This window comes from Protopterus annectens, chromosome 1.part2, assembly GCF_019279795.1.
Source record: "Protopterus annectens isolate FY-2018-M chromosome 1.part2, PAN1.0, whole genome shotgun sequence".
In the NCBI taxonomy this organism is placed as follows: Eukaryota; Metazoa; Chordata; order Ceratodontiformes; family Protopteridae; genus Protopterus; species Protopterus annectens.
The window spans coordinates 731749338-731766981 of record NC_056727.1 but is presented as its reverse complement, the minus strand read 5'-3'; the positions used below and the strand labels follow the sequence as shown (position 1 = coordinate 731766981).

At 40.6% G+C, this 17644-nt stretch overlaps 1 protein-coding gene across 1 annotated transcript in view; it reads right to left on the bottom strand.

Moving 5' to 3' along the window:
- The window catches only part of CNIH4 (cornichon family AMPA receptor auxiliary protein 4), a 486096-nt gene that overhangs the window by 148545 nt on the left and 319907 nt on the right, over positions 1-17644 (bottom strand). The window contains exons 4-6 of the mRNA XM_044058771.1: positions 17592-17619; positions 13769-13793; positions 11264-11281 (exon numbers count right to left, since the gene is read on the bottom strand). Of these exons, the coding sequence (XP_043914706.1) occupies positions 11264-11281; positions 13769-13793; positions 17592-17619 (71 nt within the window). The remainder of the gene's footprint in view (positions 1-11263; positions 11282-13768; positions 13794-17591; positions 17620-17644) is intronic.

Sequence of the window (17644 nt, the reverse complement as noted above, 5' to 3'; positions counted from 1 at the left end):
ACATGCTTGGAAAGAAATATGCATGTGAATTTGATAAAGAAGATTTCAGGATGGATAGTTTGCAGAATAATCAGAAATAAAAGGTAAAGAGGAGTACTTATAACAACTCCTAGAGGAGCTTAAATAGTGATAGAAGAAAAAAAGACAACAATGGCAGACTTATACAACTTCCAATTATACAATATCTCACATTTCCACACTAACCTTAACACTCATCCATTGCCACACATACATTAACCTATAACCAGTCCCTACCCTTTAACCATTACAAAATGTTATCAATACATTGTATATTAATAGCTCTGCTAACTGTTGCTCACTTAACAAAATACCATTCACAAATAGTCTCTACTAACACTTTTCACAAAACTAGCTACCTTTTCTCCACACCTGACTAGTCTATCTTAATATATCCATCCATCTTAAATATAACAGAACTCCATCACACCTCATACAGACTACACAATGTTAAACCAAACCCAAAAATACCCCAAGTTTCATAAGCATATTTCAACATTCTTCCAAACACTAGTAACCATAGCTACCAAACTTATGGAGACATTCACCCAAACCCAGGCCCCCACAATACCTCCTCACCACCCCCCTCAAATACAGGCTATAACCAATCTAACACAAAAAATCTCCAAAATATTAATCCTAAATCTAAACCTGCGAAGTATAGTAAACAAAGTTCAAGAATTGCACGCTACCCTATCCCATTATAACCCAAATATTGCTGTTTTAATGGAAGCCTGGTTAAAAGCACACATTATTGACAACAAAATTACACCACCTGGTTACAACATAATTAGAGCAGACAGGAAGCTAAAAAGAGGAGAAAGGGTAGCTATCTTATTTAAGAGCAGTCTCACACTTTTACCACAAAGCCTAAACGTAGATAACCTCAAAAACATAGAAATCCTACCTACTAAACATCAACTTAACCAAAACAAATTCATATCCATTACAGCTACCAATGTCCCACCCAAAAATAGCATGTCCACTTCAGAAGACATATCCAGTCTATATCAAATTCCATAGCCTGAGAAACTATCATTATGGGTGACTTTAATATAGACTGGATAACTTATAATTCACATAACCCTAGTAATCGCATCAACGTCTATGGCTTTATACAACTCATTCAAGCTCCTATCCAGATAGATAAAAACTACAACAGTCAATCTACACTGGATTGGGCACTAACAAACAAACCTCAGAATTATCAGATTAGTGGCTGCTTACCTGATGGATAAGTTGGCATACGATTACCAAGGCTATCGAGAAAAAACCTTCAGTACTGTCAAGCTCACCACCTTCCACCAAATCCATATTAAAAAAAATAATAATATTACCCCCAAGACCTAATCAATACCTTAAAAAATGTAACTGGTCCCTACCAAAAAACCTGTCCCTTGATGCTGCAGTAGATCATTTCAACAAAACCTTCCTTGAAATTCTGAACAAACTGGCCACATACACACCATGGCCAACGACAACAGAATGCTCCTTTGGAAAAGAGACAAATCTTGGCAAACATGGCTCATCTGTAAAACCCAAATCAACCACATCGCATTCCAGCAAAATTAGAAACAAGGCTAAACACCAAATCAACCTAGACAAAAAGAACTTTTATGATAACCTGCAACATAAAAGTACAGTTGTGTACACTTACCATACATGCAGATGCTAGAGTGTATTCACTGTTGCAGTCATTACATTTGGGTAATCCTGCTGGCAGGTTGCCCTCAGTCGGCCTGAATTCCAAAGTCTTGGGTCCTGCGTCGGCTGCTGTCGCTCCTTCCCTGATGTCAGGTCGTCAGGGGTATAAAAGAAGCAGCAGACGCCATTTTCTTCAGTTTTACTTGGCCCAGATGTCAGGTGCCCCTTAAGAGGGTAGCCAACATATATATAATGATTATGTCATTTTTAAAAAGAAAAGCGTTTTTACACCTACTTTACCAACACATGTAGAATGTTTTTTAAAAGTCCGTGAACAGAATATCTATGAATATTTTTTTAATGGTCATAAGAAATGTTGTTACTTTAACCTAAGCAATGAAGAATATAACTCTTTAAGATTATTATGTAGTGATGCTACCCTTAATTTTAAACCAGCAGACAAAGGGGGTGGAGTTGTAATATTTAACACAGAAGAATATAACCAACTTATGCTTAAGATGTTAAGTAACAAACAGACCTATTTAGAAATAACACAAGAGACTCTTCATAAGATTTGTAGAGACATAGCTGATAATCTTTATGATATGTTAATGTGCCAACAGATAGAAAAAAACTTGCATGATTATTTTATTAGGGAATGTCCTAGAATACCAATAATTAAAGGTATACCCAAAATCCATAAACATGTAGAACCTCCACCTATGAGACCCATAGTGTCAGGAGAGTTCTGGGCCACAGAAAATATTTCTATTTTTCTAGAAAAAACACTAAGACCTTTGGTAAATGATATTTCAACGGTTCTGAAGGACACATATACACTGTTGAAACATATAGAATTATTGAAAGAATCTTTATCAGCAGATACCCACTTACTGATTACATTAGATGTCTGTAATTTATTTACCTGTATTCTAAATGACTATGGAATTCAGGCAATTAGGGAATTGATCTCATCTAGAGGGAATTTCCGCAGGAATAAACAGATACTTATTTGTCAATTACTTGACATTGTTTTGTCCAACAATGTCTTTTTGTATGGTGAAACTATATACCATCAGAAATGAGGGGTTGCAATGGGAACTCCATGCGCCAACACATACGCAAATCTTGTGGTCTTCCAATGGGAACGAACCTTTCTATTTAACCATCCACTGTTTAAGAAAATTACACTATATGAAAGATTTGTGGATGATATACTCATTGTATGGAAAGGTACTCTAGTAGAATTTCAAATTTTTCTACATTACCTTAACACTACAACCTCCTTCTTGAATTTTACTATGGAAGCTTCCAAGGATACAATTAGCTTCCTAGACAAATTTAAGTATTAGAGATGGACACTTCGTCTCAAGTCTTTACAGAAAAACATGCTGGAAAAATACTATACTAAACTTTGATAGCATGCATCCACGGCATGTATTTCCAGCCATTATAATGGGTCAATTTATAAGAATAAATAGACTATGTAGTGAGCAAGAAACAAAACTCAAGGAGATAGAAAAAATGGAAAAATTATTCCATGAAAGAGGCTACAATAGTAAGTTGGTGGAATCGATTAAAGAAGAAGTTTTTCCATTAGCTTCCCCAGAAATGCTAAATAAAAATAAAAATAAAAACCATACTATGACTTACAATACAAAAATTGGGCAATGCAATGTCAGAATTATAGACAAACAAGAAACTGAGAAAGGGTCAACAGTAGTAAGATACATTATGACCTATACTAATGATAGTCAAGCTATAAAGTGTATTGTTCAGAGCAGAGCAATTGGAAAATTTTGACCATAGATAAGACAACTATGAATATAGTAGGCACATATCCGAGATTTACGTACAAGAACAGTAAAAACCTGAAACAGTTATGTTCGGATTTCAAGGCAGGTAAAAATTCAGACAAGAAAGGAATAATGAGATTAGGAACGTATCCATGTGGAAGTTGCAGCATGTGTACATATATAACTAGTGAACAAGACTTTATGCATCCAACATTAAATTATAAATTTGTTCCCAAATTTGAGGCAACATGTGCAACAGAAAATCTTATATATTTAGCCACTTGTGGGAAGTGTTCAGTATTTTATGTAGGAATGACAAAGAGAAAATTAAAAAATAGAGTCTATGACCATACCTATGATATAAGGCGCACAAATGAACAGAACGCCTTAGCAAAACATATTATAGAATATAGAGATCATTATTTTAAATTTAGAGTTTTAGAAATAGTAAAAGCTAATAGAAGAGAAAAAGAAGATTCTAATCAACTAGAGTCCAGAGAATTATACTGGATTTTTAAATTGAGAGCACACCAATATCCAGGAATTAATCAATTTGTATCTATCAAACCAATACTTAAAAAAAGAAGATAATTCTATGCTCTCTTAGGGTATGTGTATATATATGCATAAAAGCGATTTTATTATATTCAACTATTTGGTAATATTTGGTCATACACACTTTTTTATTTGAATTCCTACATGAAATAAGGTGTTCATGCTGCATTGCAATATATATGTTTATATTTATACTATATTATTATATAATGCATCATGTTCAGACATGGATATAAATATTTAACTGATATGATGCACATAGTTTATTTTTATAAATATATAAGTAAGATATATTCTGTGTATTATTAACCAGTTTGTTTATTTATTACTTCATCTATTTATTTACTTCATAAATAATTGATTAATTTTATATAAATATTTATTAACTCACGTACTGAACATGGATTATATTTTATCCTTATAGAAATGAACTTAACCACATGGAATATATTTCATAGTATATTTTTTATTATTATTACTTGTTTTTAATATAAACTTTTATTATTTTTACTTTAAAACTTATTCACTATATAGTTTTAGATGTGTTGAATATTTAGAGCGCTATAAGAGGTAATCAGCTTCTGAATTAAAATTACAACATTCCATTATAACTTGACCACCCGTTTTGTAGAAAAAATCATGTTGTGATAGTATTTACCAGTCTAAATATTTAATTGGTTAGTTAATTATTTTATTAGATGATTGACTTTAATTAATTCAATGAACATAGAGTATTTAAATGAGTGGCCTAACCACAAGAATCAGGATCTGAAGAAGCATACATAGTGTATGTGAAAGCGCTTATCCACTTTGTTTATTTGTAAAAATAAAAGCTACGTTTTGGAGAATTCTTGTCTACTGTTGCTTTGCCTTGGAATCATCGAAATTGACTGTTTCCGTGATTGTTCACCAGTTTCTATATTTTCTGATTCTTTTTGGTTGTGACTGGTGGACTAACCTGAGTAGTAAGTGATTTGTATATCACAATAGATAAAAACTACAACAGTCAATCTACACTGGATTGGGCACTAACCAACAAACCTCAGAATTATCAGATTAGTGGCTGCTTACCTGATGGATAAGTTGGCATACGATTACCAAGGCTATAGAGAAAAAACCTTCAGTACTATCAAGCTCACCACCTTCCACCAAATCCATATTAAAAAAAATAATAATATTACCCCCAAGACCTAATCAATACCTTAAAAAATTTAACTGGTCCCTACCAAAACACCTGTCCCTTGATGCTGCAGTAGATCATTTCAACAAAACCTTCCTTGAAATTCTAAACAAACTGGCCACATACACACCATGGCCAACGACAACAGAATGCTCCTTTGGAAAAGAGACAAATCTTGGCAAACATGGTTCATCTGTAAAACCCAAATCAACCACATCGCATTCCAGCAAAATTAGAAACAAGGCTAAACACCAAATCAACCTAGACAAAAAGAACTTTTATGATAACCTGCAACATAAAAGTACAGTTGTGTACACTTACCATACATGCAGATGCTTGAGTGTATTCACTGTTGCAGTCATTACATTTGGGTAATCCTGCTGGCAGGTTGCCCTCAGTCGGCCTGAATTCCAAAGTCTTGGGTCCTGCGTTGGCTGCTGTCGCTCCTTCCCTGATGTCAGGTCGTCAGGGGTATAAAAGAAGCAGCAGACGCCATTTTCTTCAGTTTTTCTTGGCCCAGATGTCAGGTGCCCCTTAAGAGGGTAGCCAACATACATATATATATATATATATATATATATATATATATATATATATATATATATATATATATATATTTATAAAAATACATGCACCAATATAAACTTTACCTTCATCTACAAGCAAATACACCACATAGGTAGTGTAAATCAGAGAAGGAAAGAAAAGTTCCAGTAGAAAAAAGGGGGATGGCGGGTGGGTAACCTGGACTGCAACAGTGAATACACTCGAATATCTACAGTTATGGTAAGTGTACACAACTGTACTATGTTCTTCGTGTTTCACTGTTGCAGTCATTACATTTTGGTAGAGTCCCAAAGCTATGGTTGAGAGGCTGGAGCTAAACAGCATTAGGAGTGACTATGAGGCCCTGCAGAACTGCAGTGGCAAAGCCTGCCCTGGATTTAGAGTAGAGTGGCAGATGATAGTGCTTTGTAAAGGTGTGCACTGAACTCCAAGTAGCAGCCTCTAAAATGTCTTTGGTTGGTACTCCCCTGAGAAAGGCTGCTGAAGTGGCTGCAGCTCTGGTGGAATGTGGCCTAATGCCCTTAGGCACTGGCTTGTCATGGTGTAAATAGCAGAAATGAATGCAGTGGCCTATCCACTTTGAAATAGTCTGCTTTGAGACAGCCTTTCCTTGTGATCTTGCAGCATATGCCACTAGTAATTGCTCAGTCTTCCTGAAAACTTTGGTTCTGTCCAAATAGAATCTAAGCTGTCTGTGTACGTCCAAAGAATGCAGAATTATCTCCCCCTTGTTCTGTGGATTTGGATAAAAAGTTGGCAGATGAATAGTTTGGTTAAGAGCCACACTGGACACCACCTTAGGCATAAATGTTGGGTTTGTCCTCAGTGAGACCTTGTCTGGATAAAAAATGATAAAAGGTTCCACAGCCATGAGTGCCTGTAGCTCTGAAACTCGTCTTGCAAGTTATTGCTAGGAGCAGAGCTGTTTTCCAAGATAAAAACTTTATATCAGCAGTAGCAGCTGGCTCAAAAGGAGGCAGGATGAGTTTTTCCAAGACATAGTTGAGGTCCCATGCAGGTATTGGTGATCTCCTTGGAGGCCTTAAATTTTTGGCTCCTCTGAGGTACTGCTTTAATAAAGGATGAGAAAAGATTGGTGGCTCTGTATTGTAATGAGCTGAAATGGCAGAGGCATGAATTCTAATCAATGAAAAAGATAGGCCTTTGTCCAGCATCTCAGTTAAGTATTGCAAAATCTGAGGAATATTTGGTACAGCTGTATCAGTTCCTTGTGCCTGGTTCCAAGCACAGAATCTCTTCCATTTCCCAGCATATGATTTTCTAGTACTAGGCCTTCTGGCTTCCAAAATGACATCCATCACAGCTTTACTGAGAGGTGTGTTTTGTAGGACTACATTATCCGCCATACTGCCACGTTTAAAGTATTGAGTTGGCTGTGCAGGATCTGATTGTTTTGCTGGGACAGTAGATGAGGTATTTGAGGTAAGGTCCAAGCTGGGCATTGAGACAAGTTCCTTAGGATTGGATACCAGTACTGGCGGGGCCAGTCTGGGGCAATCAGTATCATCTTTGGCTTCTCCTGTCTGACTTTTAGGAGTACCTTGGGGAGGAGAGGCAGTGGAGGAAAGGCATACACTGATGGGTTTTTCCAGCTGAAAGACAGGGCGTCCACTTTCAATGCTTGTCTGTGATAAGTCCTTGTGCAGAATCTTTTTAGTTGGTAGTTGTGAGGGGAGGCAAATAGATCTATGTCCGGGCATCCCCATTTCCTTGTTATCATGCTGAAAACTTGTGGATCCAGTTGCCATTCTTGGGTATCCAGGAGGTTTCTGCTTAGTTCGTCTGTCAGAGTGTTTTCCTTTCCTGGCAGGAATTGTGCCTGCAGATGTACTTGGTAAGGCAATGCTGTGTCCCACAAAGTCATGGTTAGTCTGCAAAGGGGGTAAGAATGTGTGCCCCTTGCTTGTTTATATACCACATGACCGTGGAGTTGTCGGTCTTTATCAGTAGCTGTCCAGGATGAAGTAGGTCCTTGAAGGCTGTCAGGGCCTTTTGAACAGCTAGCATCTCTTTTTGATTGATATGTGGATGCATTTGGTTTGAGGACCATGAGCCCTGAAAGCATCTTCCTGCCATGTGGGCCCCCCAGGCATAATCTGATGCATCCATTGTTAGTGTCTACCTGGCTGGGGGTATTGTGAATGGCTGTCCCTTGTTCTGGTGACAAGCCTTCGCCCACCATCGAAACTCCTGTTGCAAGCAGAGAATGAGAGTAATCATTGTTTCCAGGCTGTGGCAATGTTGAGTCCAAACACTTTTTAGGTACCATTGGAGTTTCCTCATATGCAGTCTTGCATATGGAATTAGTAGGATGCAGGATGCCATGAAGCCCAAAGCCTGCAGAATTTTTCTTACAGATAACTGGGCCTTTGTTGCCAACATTTTGAAATAGGTAGTCAGTTGCTTTTGTTTGTCTGGCGTGAGATAAGCCATCTGGGCAGTTGTATTTAAGCTTGCACCCAGGAATATTATCTCTTGAGAGGGTACTAGTTTTGATTTCTTTTCGTTGACTGTATACCCTAGGCATGTTAGAAGTCTTTTCACAAACGCCAGATGCTGTAGAAGAATGTCCTTGTTCTCTGCTTGAATTAGACAGTCGTCCAAGTAAGGATATATTTGTATTCCTCTTTGTTTGCAGAATGCAATTACTGGTGCCAGGCACTTTGTAAAGACCCTGGGCACAGCAAATAAGCCAAAGGGCAGTGCAGAGAATTGGCAATGCATTGAGCCCGCCTTGAATCTGATGTATCTTCTGCATGATTGTCTGATTGGGACATACAGATATGCCTCTTTTTAGGTCTAAAGTCACAAGCCAAGCATTCTTGCCCAGCATGGGCAGAAGCTGCTGCAAAGTCAACATTTTGAATTTTGGAATATCCAGGAATGTGTTCAGAATAGATAGGTCCAGTATTGGTTTCCAGGCCTTGTCCTTTCTGGGTACCAAGAACAGTCGAGTAAAAGCCTTGTCCCTGCTCTTGCTCTGGTACTTGTTGAATGGCCCCCATGTCCATGAGGGATGAGACTTGTTTTTGCACCTCTGCCCATTGATTTTTTTGGCAGATCTTGCCAGCTGTTTGCCTTTGGCAGGGTATGGAAATGGAACTTGTAGCCTTGTGACACTATATTTAGAACCCACTTGTCCTGGGTTATAATGTGCCAATTTTGAGAAAAAAGCACTAATTTTCCCCCTAAGGGTGCTGCCAGGGGGAAGTCATTGGGACTGTTTCCTGTATGGTTGTGATTTGTCTTCTCCAGTTTTGGAGGTAGAAGCACCCCATTGCTTTGACCTGTATGAACCTTGCACCTGGGATCTGCCTCTAGGGCATCTGGATCTGCCCCTTTGAGGTCTGTCTGACACAGGAAAGGACCAATTCTTTGTAGGCCAGTGTTTACTAAACCTAGGTGGCTGTCCTTGTAAAAAAAAAAAAATCTTTGACAGTTTGCATATATTTAGCTTTGTCCTCCATTTTCTTTAATACCTCTTCTGCCTTAACACCAAACAAAGTATCATGCTGTAAGGGTGCATCTAATAATTTAACTTTGACATGATCAGGCAGATTTTGTTCCTTTAACCAAGAAGCATGCCTCCTAATTACAGAACCCGTAACTGCGGCCCTGCAGGCCTCCAAAGAATCAAAACCACATTGCAAAGTATGCTTTCCAACTTGTTCAGCTGCATGCAATAAATCCTGCATTTCCTTGTTTTCTGCACAGAGTTTAACAACATTTTCTGTTTAAGCAATGCCATGACATGTTGCTGATATTTGAGCATATGAAAACTGACAGTTTAAGGCCCTTATAGCCAAGGTAGCAGATATGTAAACCTTTTTCCCCCCATCTATCCAGTGCCCTAGAATCCCTGTCAGAGGGGGTAGGGTTTTTTTTGCAGCCTTAACTCTTTTGGGACCCTGTGACATAGTTTCTGAGTCTGCAGCAGGGTTTTTAAAAAGGAATTTATGAGAGTCAGGAACCCTGTAATATCTGTCAGGCTTAACAGGAGCTGGAGGTAAGGAGTCAGGGGTCAGACTAGACTCTAAAAACACATCATCTACAATGTCTAACACAGGTGGAATGGCTAGAGGCCTGTGTTGAGGTAGTAAAAGGAAATCCCTGAGCCTCTTTTTAGATTCTGAAAAATCTTGGCTCTCCCAGTGGAAATGCTCCCTCATGGTATGCAAGGTTTCCCCAAAAGAATAGTCCTCTGGAGGAGAAGCTGAAGGTATAGATTCTTCAACATCAGAATCCTCATGGGGGGGGAAGAGAATATTCCTGATCAGTAGAGGAATCAGAAGAAATAGAAACCTGATCTGAAGATTCATAGTCAGTCTCTTGCCTAGGCCTCTTACCAGGAGGGGGATGTGAACCCCTGATCAAGGTAATCAAGTCTTCGGCCATTTTGAGCATCTGTTTTTTGGGCATAGAGGCCTGTTCACATGGCTCTTCAGTTTGTTTCTTTGCTTTAGAAGGTGCTTTAGTCTTTGCCTTTGAAGCTAAAGTCGGTTTAATGTAAAGATGTTTAGGTCTGAATACACCCTCAGAAGCTGGTGCCTGCTCAGCGGCTCCGGACCCATCTGAGGGAATAGTGTCCAAGGCTCCAATACCTGGAGTTTCCAGCGGCATAGCCGACTCCATGTGGGATTCAGTAGCGGCCTGTGACTCTAAAGTAGCAGGCGTCAGGGGCTGCGAAAGCGCCTCACTGAGAACCGGCAACTGGCTTAGGAGAAGCTTCGTCGTCGGTTTTGGACCTCGGTTGTTTATCTCTCTCCTTTTCTTTGCGTTTTTTGTGAACTCCGGTAGTCGGATGGCTATCCGACGACATTTCTGGATAATTAAACTGGCGTCCAAAATAGTTTAAAGCAAAATCATACCAACGCTTAATAGTCCGTTGGTTAAATCTAGCACAAAACTGACAACCAGAAACGTTGTGATCAGGGCCTAGGCAAGAAATACAGTAAGAATGAAAGTCCTTATGAGGTATTTGCTTTCCACAAGAAATACAATTAACTTTTTCTGACATTGGTCTGGAGCAAGAAAAAAGTTTCCCCAACGGGGTACTTAGCTTTATTGAAGACTTTGGGTCTGAAACACGAACATGAAAATCTCAGGAGTCGGCCGACAGGCACTTGCGAACTGCTTCTGCTTCAGGCACCGCGCGGCAAGAAAGACTGAAGAAAATGGCGTCGGCTGCTTCATTACCCAAATGCAATGACTGCAACAGTGAAACATGAAGAACATCACCAGCATAACCCCCCAAAAATTTGGAATACCATAAATGCCACTCTCCACCCAGGATATTCCACTTCCCCTTCCCCCAGCTTACCACACTCTCCTACCACCGTTGCAGAATTCAGTAAACAGTTCACTGAATATGTATGATCTCCAATTAAAAGTAATTCCACAGAACCATCATTAGTCTCCAAACCTCTCAATATTAACTCCTTCTCCTTTCAGCTTGTTCCCACAGCTACCATTAAGAAACTACTCAAAAAAAACTCAAACCCTCTTCAATATCAGATGACAAGTTATATTTAAAACTAGCAGCTGAAGCCATATCTTATCCAGCGTCTATCCTTATTAACAGGGCCATAGCAGAACATGTTCCAGCAATATGGAAAATCGCACACATTATCCCCTTACACAAAGCCAGAAATTCCACAGAGCTGACCAACTACAGACCGATCACCATTCTCTCCCTCCACTATCTAAACTCCTTGAAAGATGTATCCACTCCCAAATGATTAATCATCTTACCTTCAACAACATGCTAGCAACATGTCAACATGGTTTTAGGCCCCACCATAGTACTACAACTGCACTCCTCAGTTTCACCAATACCACCAACCAACTCAAAAACAATGGGAAAATAGTGTCTGCAGTCTTTCTAGAAATGTCCAAGGAATTTGATACAGTCTCCCACCCCAAACTTTTAAATACACTCTCCAAACAAACTCAGACCCTCTACACTTCAGTGGTTGTGAAGCTATCTACAGGACTGCCAACAATCTGTAAAATGGCTTAATGTCCTATCGCCCTCCCACCTCCTCCCATTACACTAGGAGTACCTCAAGGCTCAACTCTTGGGCTGCTACTCTTCACTATTTTTACAACCAACCTCCATAGTGCTACCCAACTGGCTTCTACTATCCAATATGGAGATGACACAACACTTATATGAGCCATTACTAACCTAAAACACCTCCATGATACAACCCAAAAATCATTCTGAGATACCGAGCTATGGCTCCCTAACCATCACCTCATACTCAACTCCAATAAATCAAAACTCATGATCTTCCAACCCACAAGATCCTCCCCCCAGCACCTTCTACATCACAGCTAGGACTAATATTAAAATTAAAGCCGATTCACAAACAAAACTACTAGGAGTAATAATAGACAACCTAAGATTTGACCTACATATAGCACAAACAGTTAAAGTTCACAAAAATGGGTATTCTCACCTCTAGTGTTGCCACTGGTAGAACCCATCTTCTAGCAACACTTCTGTATGCTTCCCCAATTCTCATCAACCTTAAAAAGGCAGATTTAATTAAACTTGAAATATGCTACAATAAAACAGCTAAATTTGCAACTGACTGCCCGCATTGTAACCACCACTGTCACTCCTTAAAAAAACTTGCCTGGTTAAAACTCCAAGTTCCATCCTATAACCAATTAACCTTAGCACACAAACTAGTTTATCAACCTGAAAAAAAAAGTACAGTTTTGTACCTACCATAAATGTAGATGTTCGAAGATCCACATTGCTGCAGTCCTAACACTTGGGTAGTCCGCTGTCCCAGTCGGCCCGAATACCAAAGTATATGGCTGACGTCGGTCAAGGCGCATTAGTCTGACGTCAGGACGTCAGGGTACAAATGCGCATGACCGACGTCATATCCTCAGTCTTTTCTTGCCCCAGATGTCAGAAGACCCTAAAAAGATAAAGCCAAAACCAAAAAACACCAAACACTCCTGCACCAAATATATGTACAATATATACAAATTTACAAGAGTATAACCCCACCCACACAACCACCCCTAAACACAGAGGGAAGGAGGGAGGGTAAATTGGACTGCAGCAATGTGGATCTTCGAACATCTACATTTATGGTAGGTACAAAACTGTACTATGTTCTTCATTCCACATTGCTGCAGTCCTAACACTTGGGTAGAATCCCAAAGCAGAGGTAAGGGAGGCTGGCAAATCATAAAGAAGCAGGAGCTGTCAACATGCCTTGCAAAATAGCTGTGGCAAAACCAGCCCTAGATTTAGAGTAGAGAGGAAGGTGGTAATGCTTAGAGAAAGTATGCACTGAACTCCAAGTAGCTGCCTCCAAAATATCCTTAGTTGCCACCCCCCTTAGAAATGCTGTTGAAGTGGCAGTAGCCCTAGTGGAATGAGGCCTAATCCCAGCTGGAATCTCCTTGCCATGATGGGAACAACAAAATGCAATGCAAAACCCAATCCACTTAGAAATAGTTTGTTTTGACACAGGCTTGCCCTGAGAACTCAAAGCAAAAGAAACAAACAACTGCTGAGACTGTCTAAAATCCTTAGTCCTGCTTAAATAATAACGCAACTGCCTGTGTACATCTAAAGTGTGCAAAATCTTTTCCCCCTTATTTTGGGGATCTGCATAGAAAGTAGGCAAATGAATAGTTTGGTTTAAAGCCACACTAGAAACCACTTTAGGCATAAAGGAAGGATTAGTACGTAATGATACCCTATCCTTATGGAAAATCAAAAAAGGCTCAACCACCATAAGGGCCTGCAATTCAGAAACCCTTCTTGCAGAAGTAATGGCCAACAAAAAAGCAGTCTTCCATGACAAGTATTTCAATTCAGCAGTAGCCGCAGGCTCAAAAGGTTGTAGAGTAAGTTTCTCCAACACAAAATTGAGATCCCAAGCAGGAGTAGGAGCTCTCGTGGGGTCTTATATTCTTTGCCCCTCTAAGAAATTGCTTGAACAAAGGATGAGAAAACAATGGTGGGTCACAATCATAGTGAGCTGAAATTGCTGCAGCATGAATCTTAATGGAAGAGAAAGACAAACCTTTGTCCAATAACTCAGTAAGATATTGAAGAGCCACACTCAAATTAGGCTCAGAAACCTCCAAATTCTTTGCTGCACTCCAAAATAAAAATCTCTTCCATTTTTCTGCGTACACTTTCCTTGTACTAGGTCTTCTGGCTTCCATAATCACATTTAAAACTTGTTGAGGAAGTTGAGACCTGCTGTGTTTCAAAATAGAATATGCCAGGCTGTTAGATGAAGAGAGTGAAGCTTGACATTGAGTAGATGATCGTCCCTCTGAGACAACAGGTGTGGAATCAAAGGTAAAGGCCATGGAGGCTTCCTTACCAGACTCCTCAGTAATGGGTACCAGTGTTGCCGAGGCCAATCTGGAGCTATTAAAATCATCCTTGGCTTGTCTTGTCTGACCTTTAGGAGTACCTTTGGGAGAAGAGGCAGAGGTGGAAAGGCATACACATGAAGATTTTTCCAACTGAAAGAAAGAGCATCCACTTTCCAAGCTGTGTGATGAAACCTTTTCGTCCAAAACTTTGGCAGCTGCTGGTTTAGTGGAGTAGCCAAGAGATCTATGTCTGGAGTTCCCCATGACACTGTCAATTTCCGAAATACATGAAGATCCAGTTTCCACTCGTGGGGATCCATGATTTGTCTGCTTAACACATCTGCTAAGGAGTTCTGTGCTCCCGGCAGAAACCTTGCCTGAAGAGTTAGTTGCAAGCTGAGCGCAGTCTCCCATAAAATCATTGCTTGCCTGCATAGAGGGAAAGAATGTGTTCCCCCTTGTTTGTTGATGTACCACATGACAGTTGTGTTGTCTGTTAGAATCAACACCTGCCCTGGAAGAAGTAACTCCTTGAAAGCCATTAATGCAAATTGGACTGCTAACATCTCCTTCAAGTTGATATGTAGATGTTGTAGTCTGGCAGGCCACTTGTCTTGTATCCACTTTCCATTCAGATGAGCTCCCCAAGCTATGTCTGAGGCATCTGTCGTTAGAATCTGACTCGCCTCTGGCCGGGTCACAGAGAGTCCCTTGTTTAGGTGACATTCCTGAGCCCACCACAAAAATTCCTTTTGAATGCAAGGTATTATTTGAATGACAGTGTCCAAATCCTGGCAGTGCTGTGTCCATACATTTTTGAGATACCATTGCAGCTTCCTCATATGCAGTTTGGCATTGGGAAGCACCAGAATACAAGATGCCATGAACCCTAAGGCTTGAAGGACTGTCCTTGCAGTCAGCCCGGACTGAAGAGATAGTTGATGGAAGTAAAGGGAAAGATTCTTTTGTTTGTCCGGGGTTAAAAAGCCATCTGGATTGCTGTATTCAGTCTCACACCCAGAAAGCACATGTCTTGAGAGGGTACTAGACTGGACTTTCTTTCGTTCACAGAATACCCCAGGCATCTTAGCACTGCTATCACATATTCCAAATGCTGTAAAGGTCTTCCTTTTCTTGAGCCAGAATCAGGCAGTCGTCCAAGTAAGGATAGATTTGTATTCCTTTTAGCCTGAAGTAAGCTATCACTGGAGCCAGAACCTTTGTGAATACTCTGGGCAGTAGATAAGCCAAAGGGCAATGCAGAGAACTGATAATGGGAATTCCAGCTCAAACGCAGATACTTCCTGCAACTTAGTCTGATAGGTACATGAAGGTAAGCCTCCTTGAGATCTAAAGTTACCATCCAGTGATCTTTGCCCAGCAGAGGTAAAAGCTGTTGTAACGTCAACATTTTGAACTTGGGAATGTCCAGATAAGTGTTGAGGATAGATAAATCCAAAATTGGCCTCCACGTGTTCCCCTTCTTTGGTACTAGGAACAGGCGAGAATAAAATCCTAGGCCCCTTTCTGGCACAGGAACCGGCTGAATGGCCCCTATTTGGAGTAACAGAGAAATTTGCTTGTGAGCCTCTTTTCTTTGTAGAGGAGAAATGTCTGGCATGCCTTTGAAAGGAGGCAAGGTATGGAAATAAAACCTGTAACCGTGGTGAATGATATCCAATACCCATCTGTCTTGGGTAATTAAATTCCAATTTTCTTTGAAAAGTGCCGCCTTCCTCCCAAAGGTGCTGCCAGGCGAAAGCACTGGCAGCTGAAAAGGCAGGTCATTGGGTCTGTTTACGAAAGGACTGACCCCTTCCCTCACCACAAGACTGGGCAGGTGGACTCCCTGTTCTAGGCCTAAAAGAACCTTGAGCTCTGCCCCTACCACGTCTAGACCTACCCCTAGACTGGGAATCATAAGCAGGATATGTCCATCCCTTAGTAGGCCAATTTCTACTAAACTTGGAGGCTGAACCTGCAAAAAATCTTTAACCGTCTGCATAGACTTAGCCTTGTCCTCCATTTTCTTTAAAACTGCTTCCACAGGCGAACCAAACAACACGTCAGACTGTAACGGAGCATCCAAAATCCTTGTCTTAACATGCTCAGCTAAATTCTGATCCCTCAGCCAGGCGTGCCTCGAAGAACAGAACCAGTGGCAGCCACCCTCGAAGAGGCCTGCACAGCATCAAAACCACATTGCAAGGAATGCTTACCCACCTGTTCAGACACATGAACTAAATCCTGCAACTCTTTACACTCAATACCTTCCGCCAGAGCATCTACCTTAGACTTCAATTGTGAAAGGAGATAATTTTGATATTTTAACATGTGAAACTGGCAATTCAAAGCCCTCATGGCTAAAGTGGAAGAAGTATACACCTTCTTACCCCATCTATCCAAAGCCCTTGCCTCTTTATCAGGAGGAACAGGATTTTTAACAACAGAAGCCTTAACACCTTTAGGCCCCTGAGAAACAGTTTCTGGGTCTGCCCTAGGACTCTTAAAAAGATACTTATGAGCTTCAGGCACCCTATAATACCTATCTGGTTTAACTGGGGCAGGAGGCAAAGAATCAGGGTTCAGGGAAGCCTCTGCAACATCATCTTCCACCACATCCAGTACACGAGGTATAGCTAAAGGCCTATGCTGGGCTATAAACAAAAATTCCCTAAGCCTCTTCCTGGAATCAGAGAAATCTTGACCTTCCCATTTAAAATGCTCCCTCATGGAATGAAGAGTCTCTGAAAAGGAAAAATCCTCAGGAGGAGAAGCCGAAGGAGTAGAATCATCCACATCAGAATCAGAATAAGGAGGATACTCCTGCAAGTCTTCAGCCGAAGACTCAGAAGCCTCCGAACACTGCCCAAAACTCTCAAGCTCAGGTTCCACCCTAGGCCTCTTATCAGGAGGGGGCATAGAACCTCTAATCATAGTAATCAAATCTTCTGCCATTTTAAGCATATGTTTCTTAGGCAAAGATCCTGAAGAACTAGGAGAGACCCCCACTGAAGTTAAACCTGGCCTGCCTCTCAAAGAAGCCTTGGAAACAGAAGGGGAGGGCCTAACCACCTTAGGAAGAGAGGGGAGAACAGCCACCTGAGAAGCCCCTTCAGCCTGGCCTACCTCCTGAGAGGACACATCTTGCAACAGTAAAGTCTCTCCCTGAGACTCCAAAGAAACTTCTGGCAGAACCTCCAGCTCCACTGAGCCTTCTAAAGAACCGACGTCCGGGACTGACGGTTCTTCCAACCTAGGCTTTGCTGCTTTGTCCTTGCGCTTTTTGGACGAAGCGGGCGTCGGAGCATCCGACGGCATTTTATAATTACAACGCTTCCCAAAAACTAACCTGGCACAGTCTAATCTTCTCTTTATAGTGCGTTTGTTAAATCTAGCACAAGAGCGACATCCAACAACGTCGTGCTCAGGCCCTAAACAAGGTATACACAAGGTATGGTAATCCCTATGAGGTATCTGTTTCCCACAAGAAATAGTTATT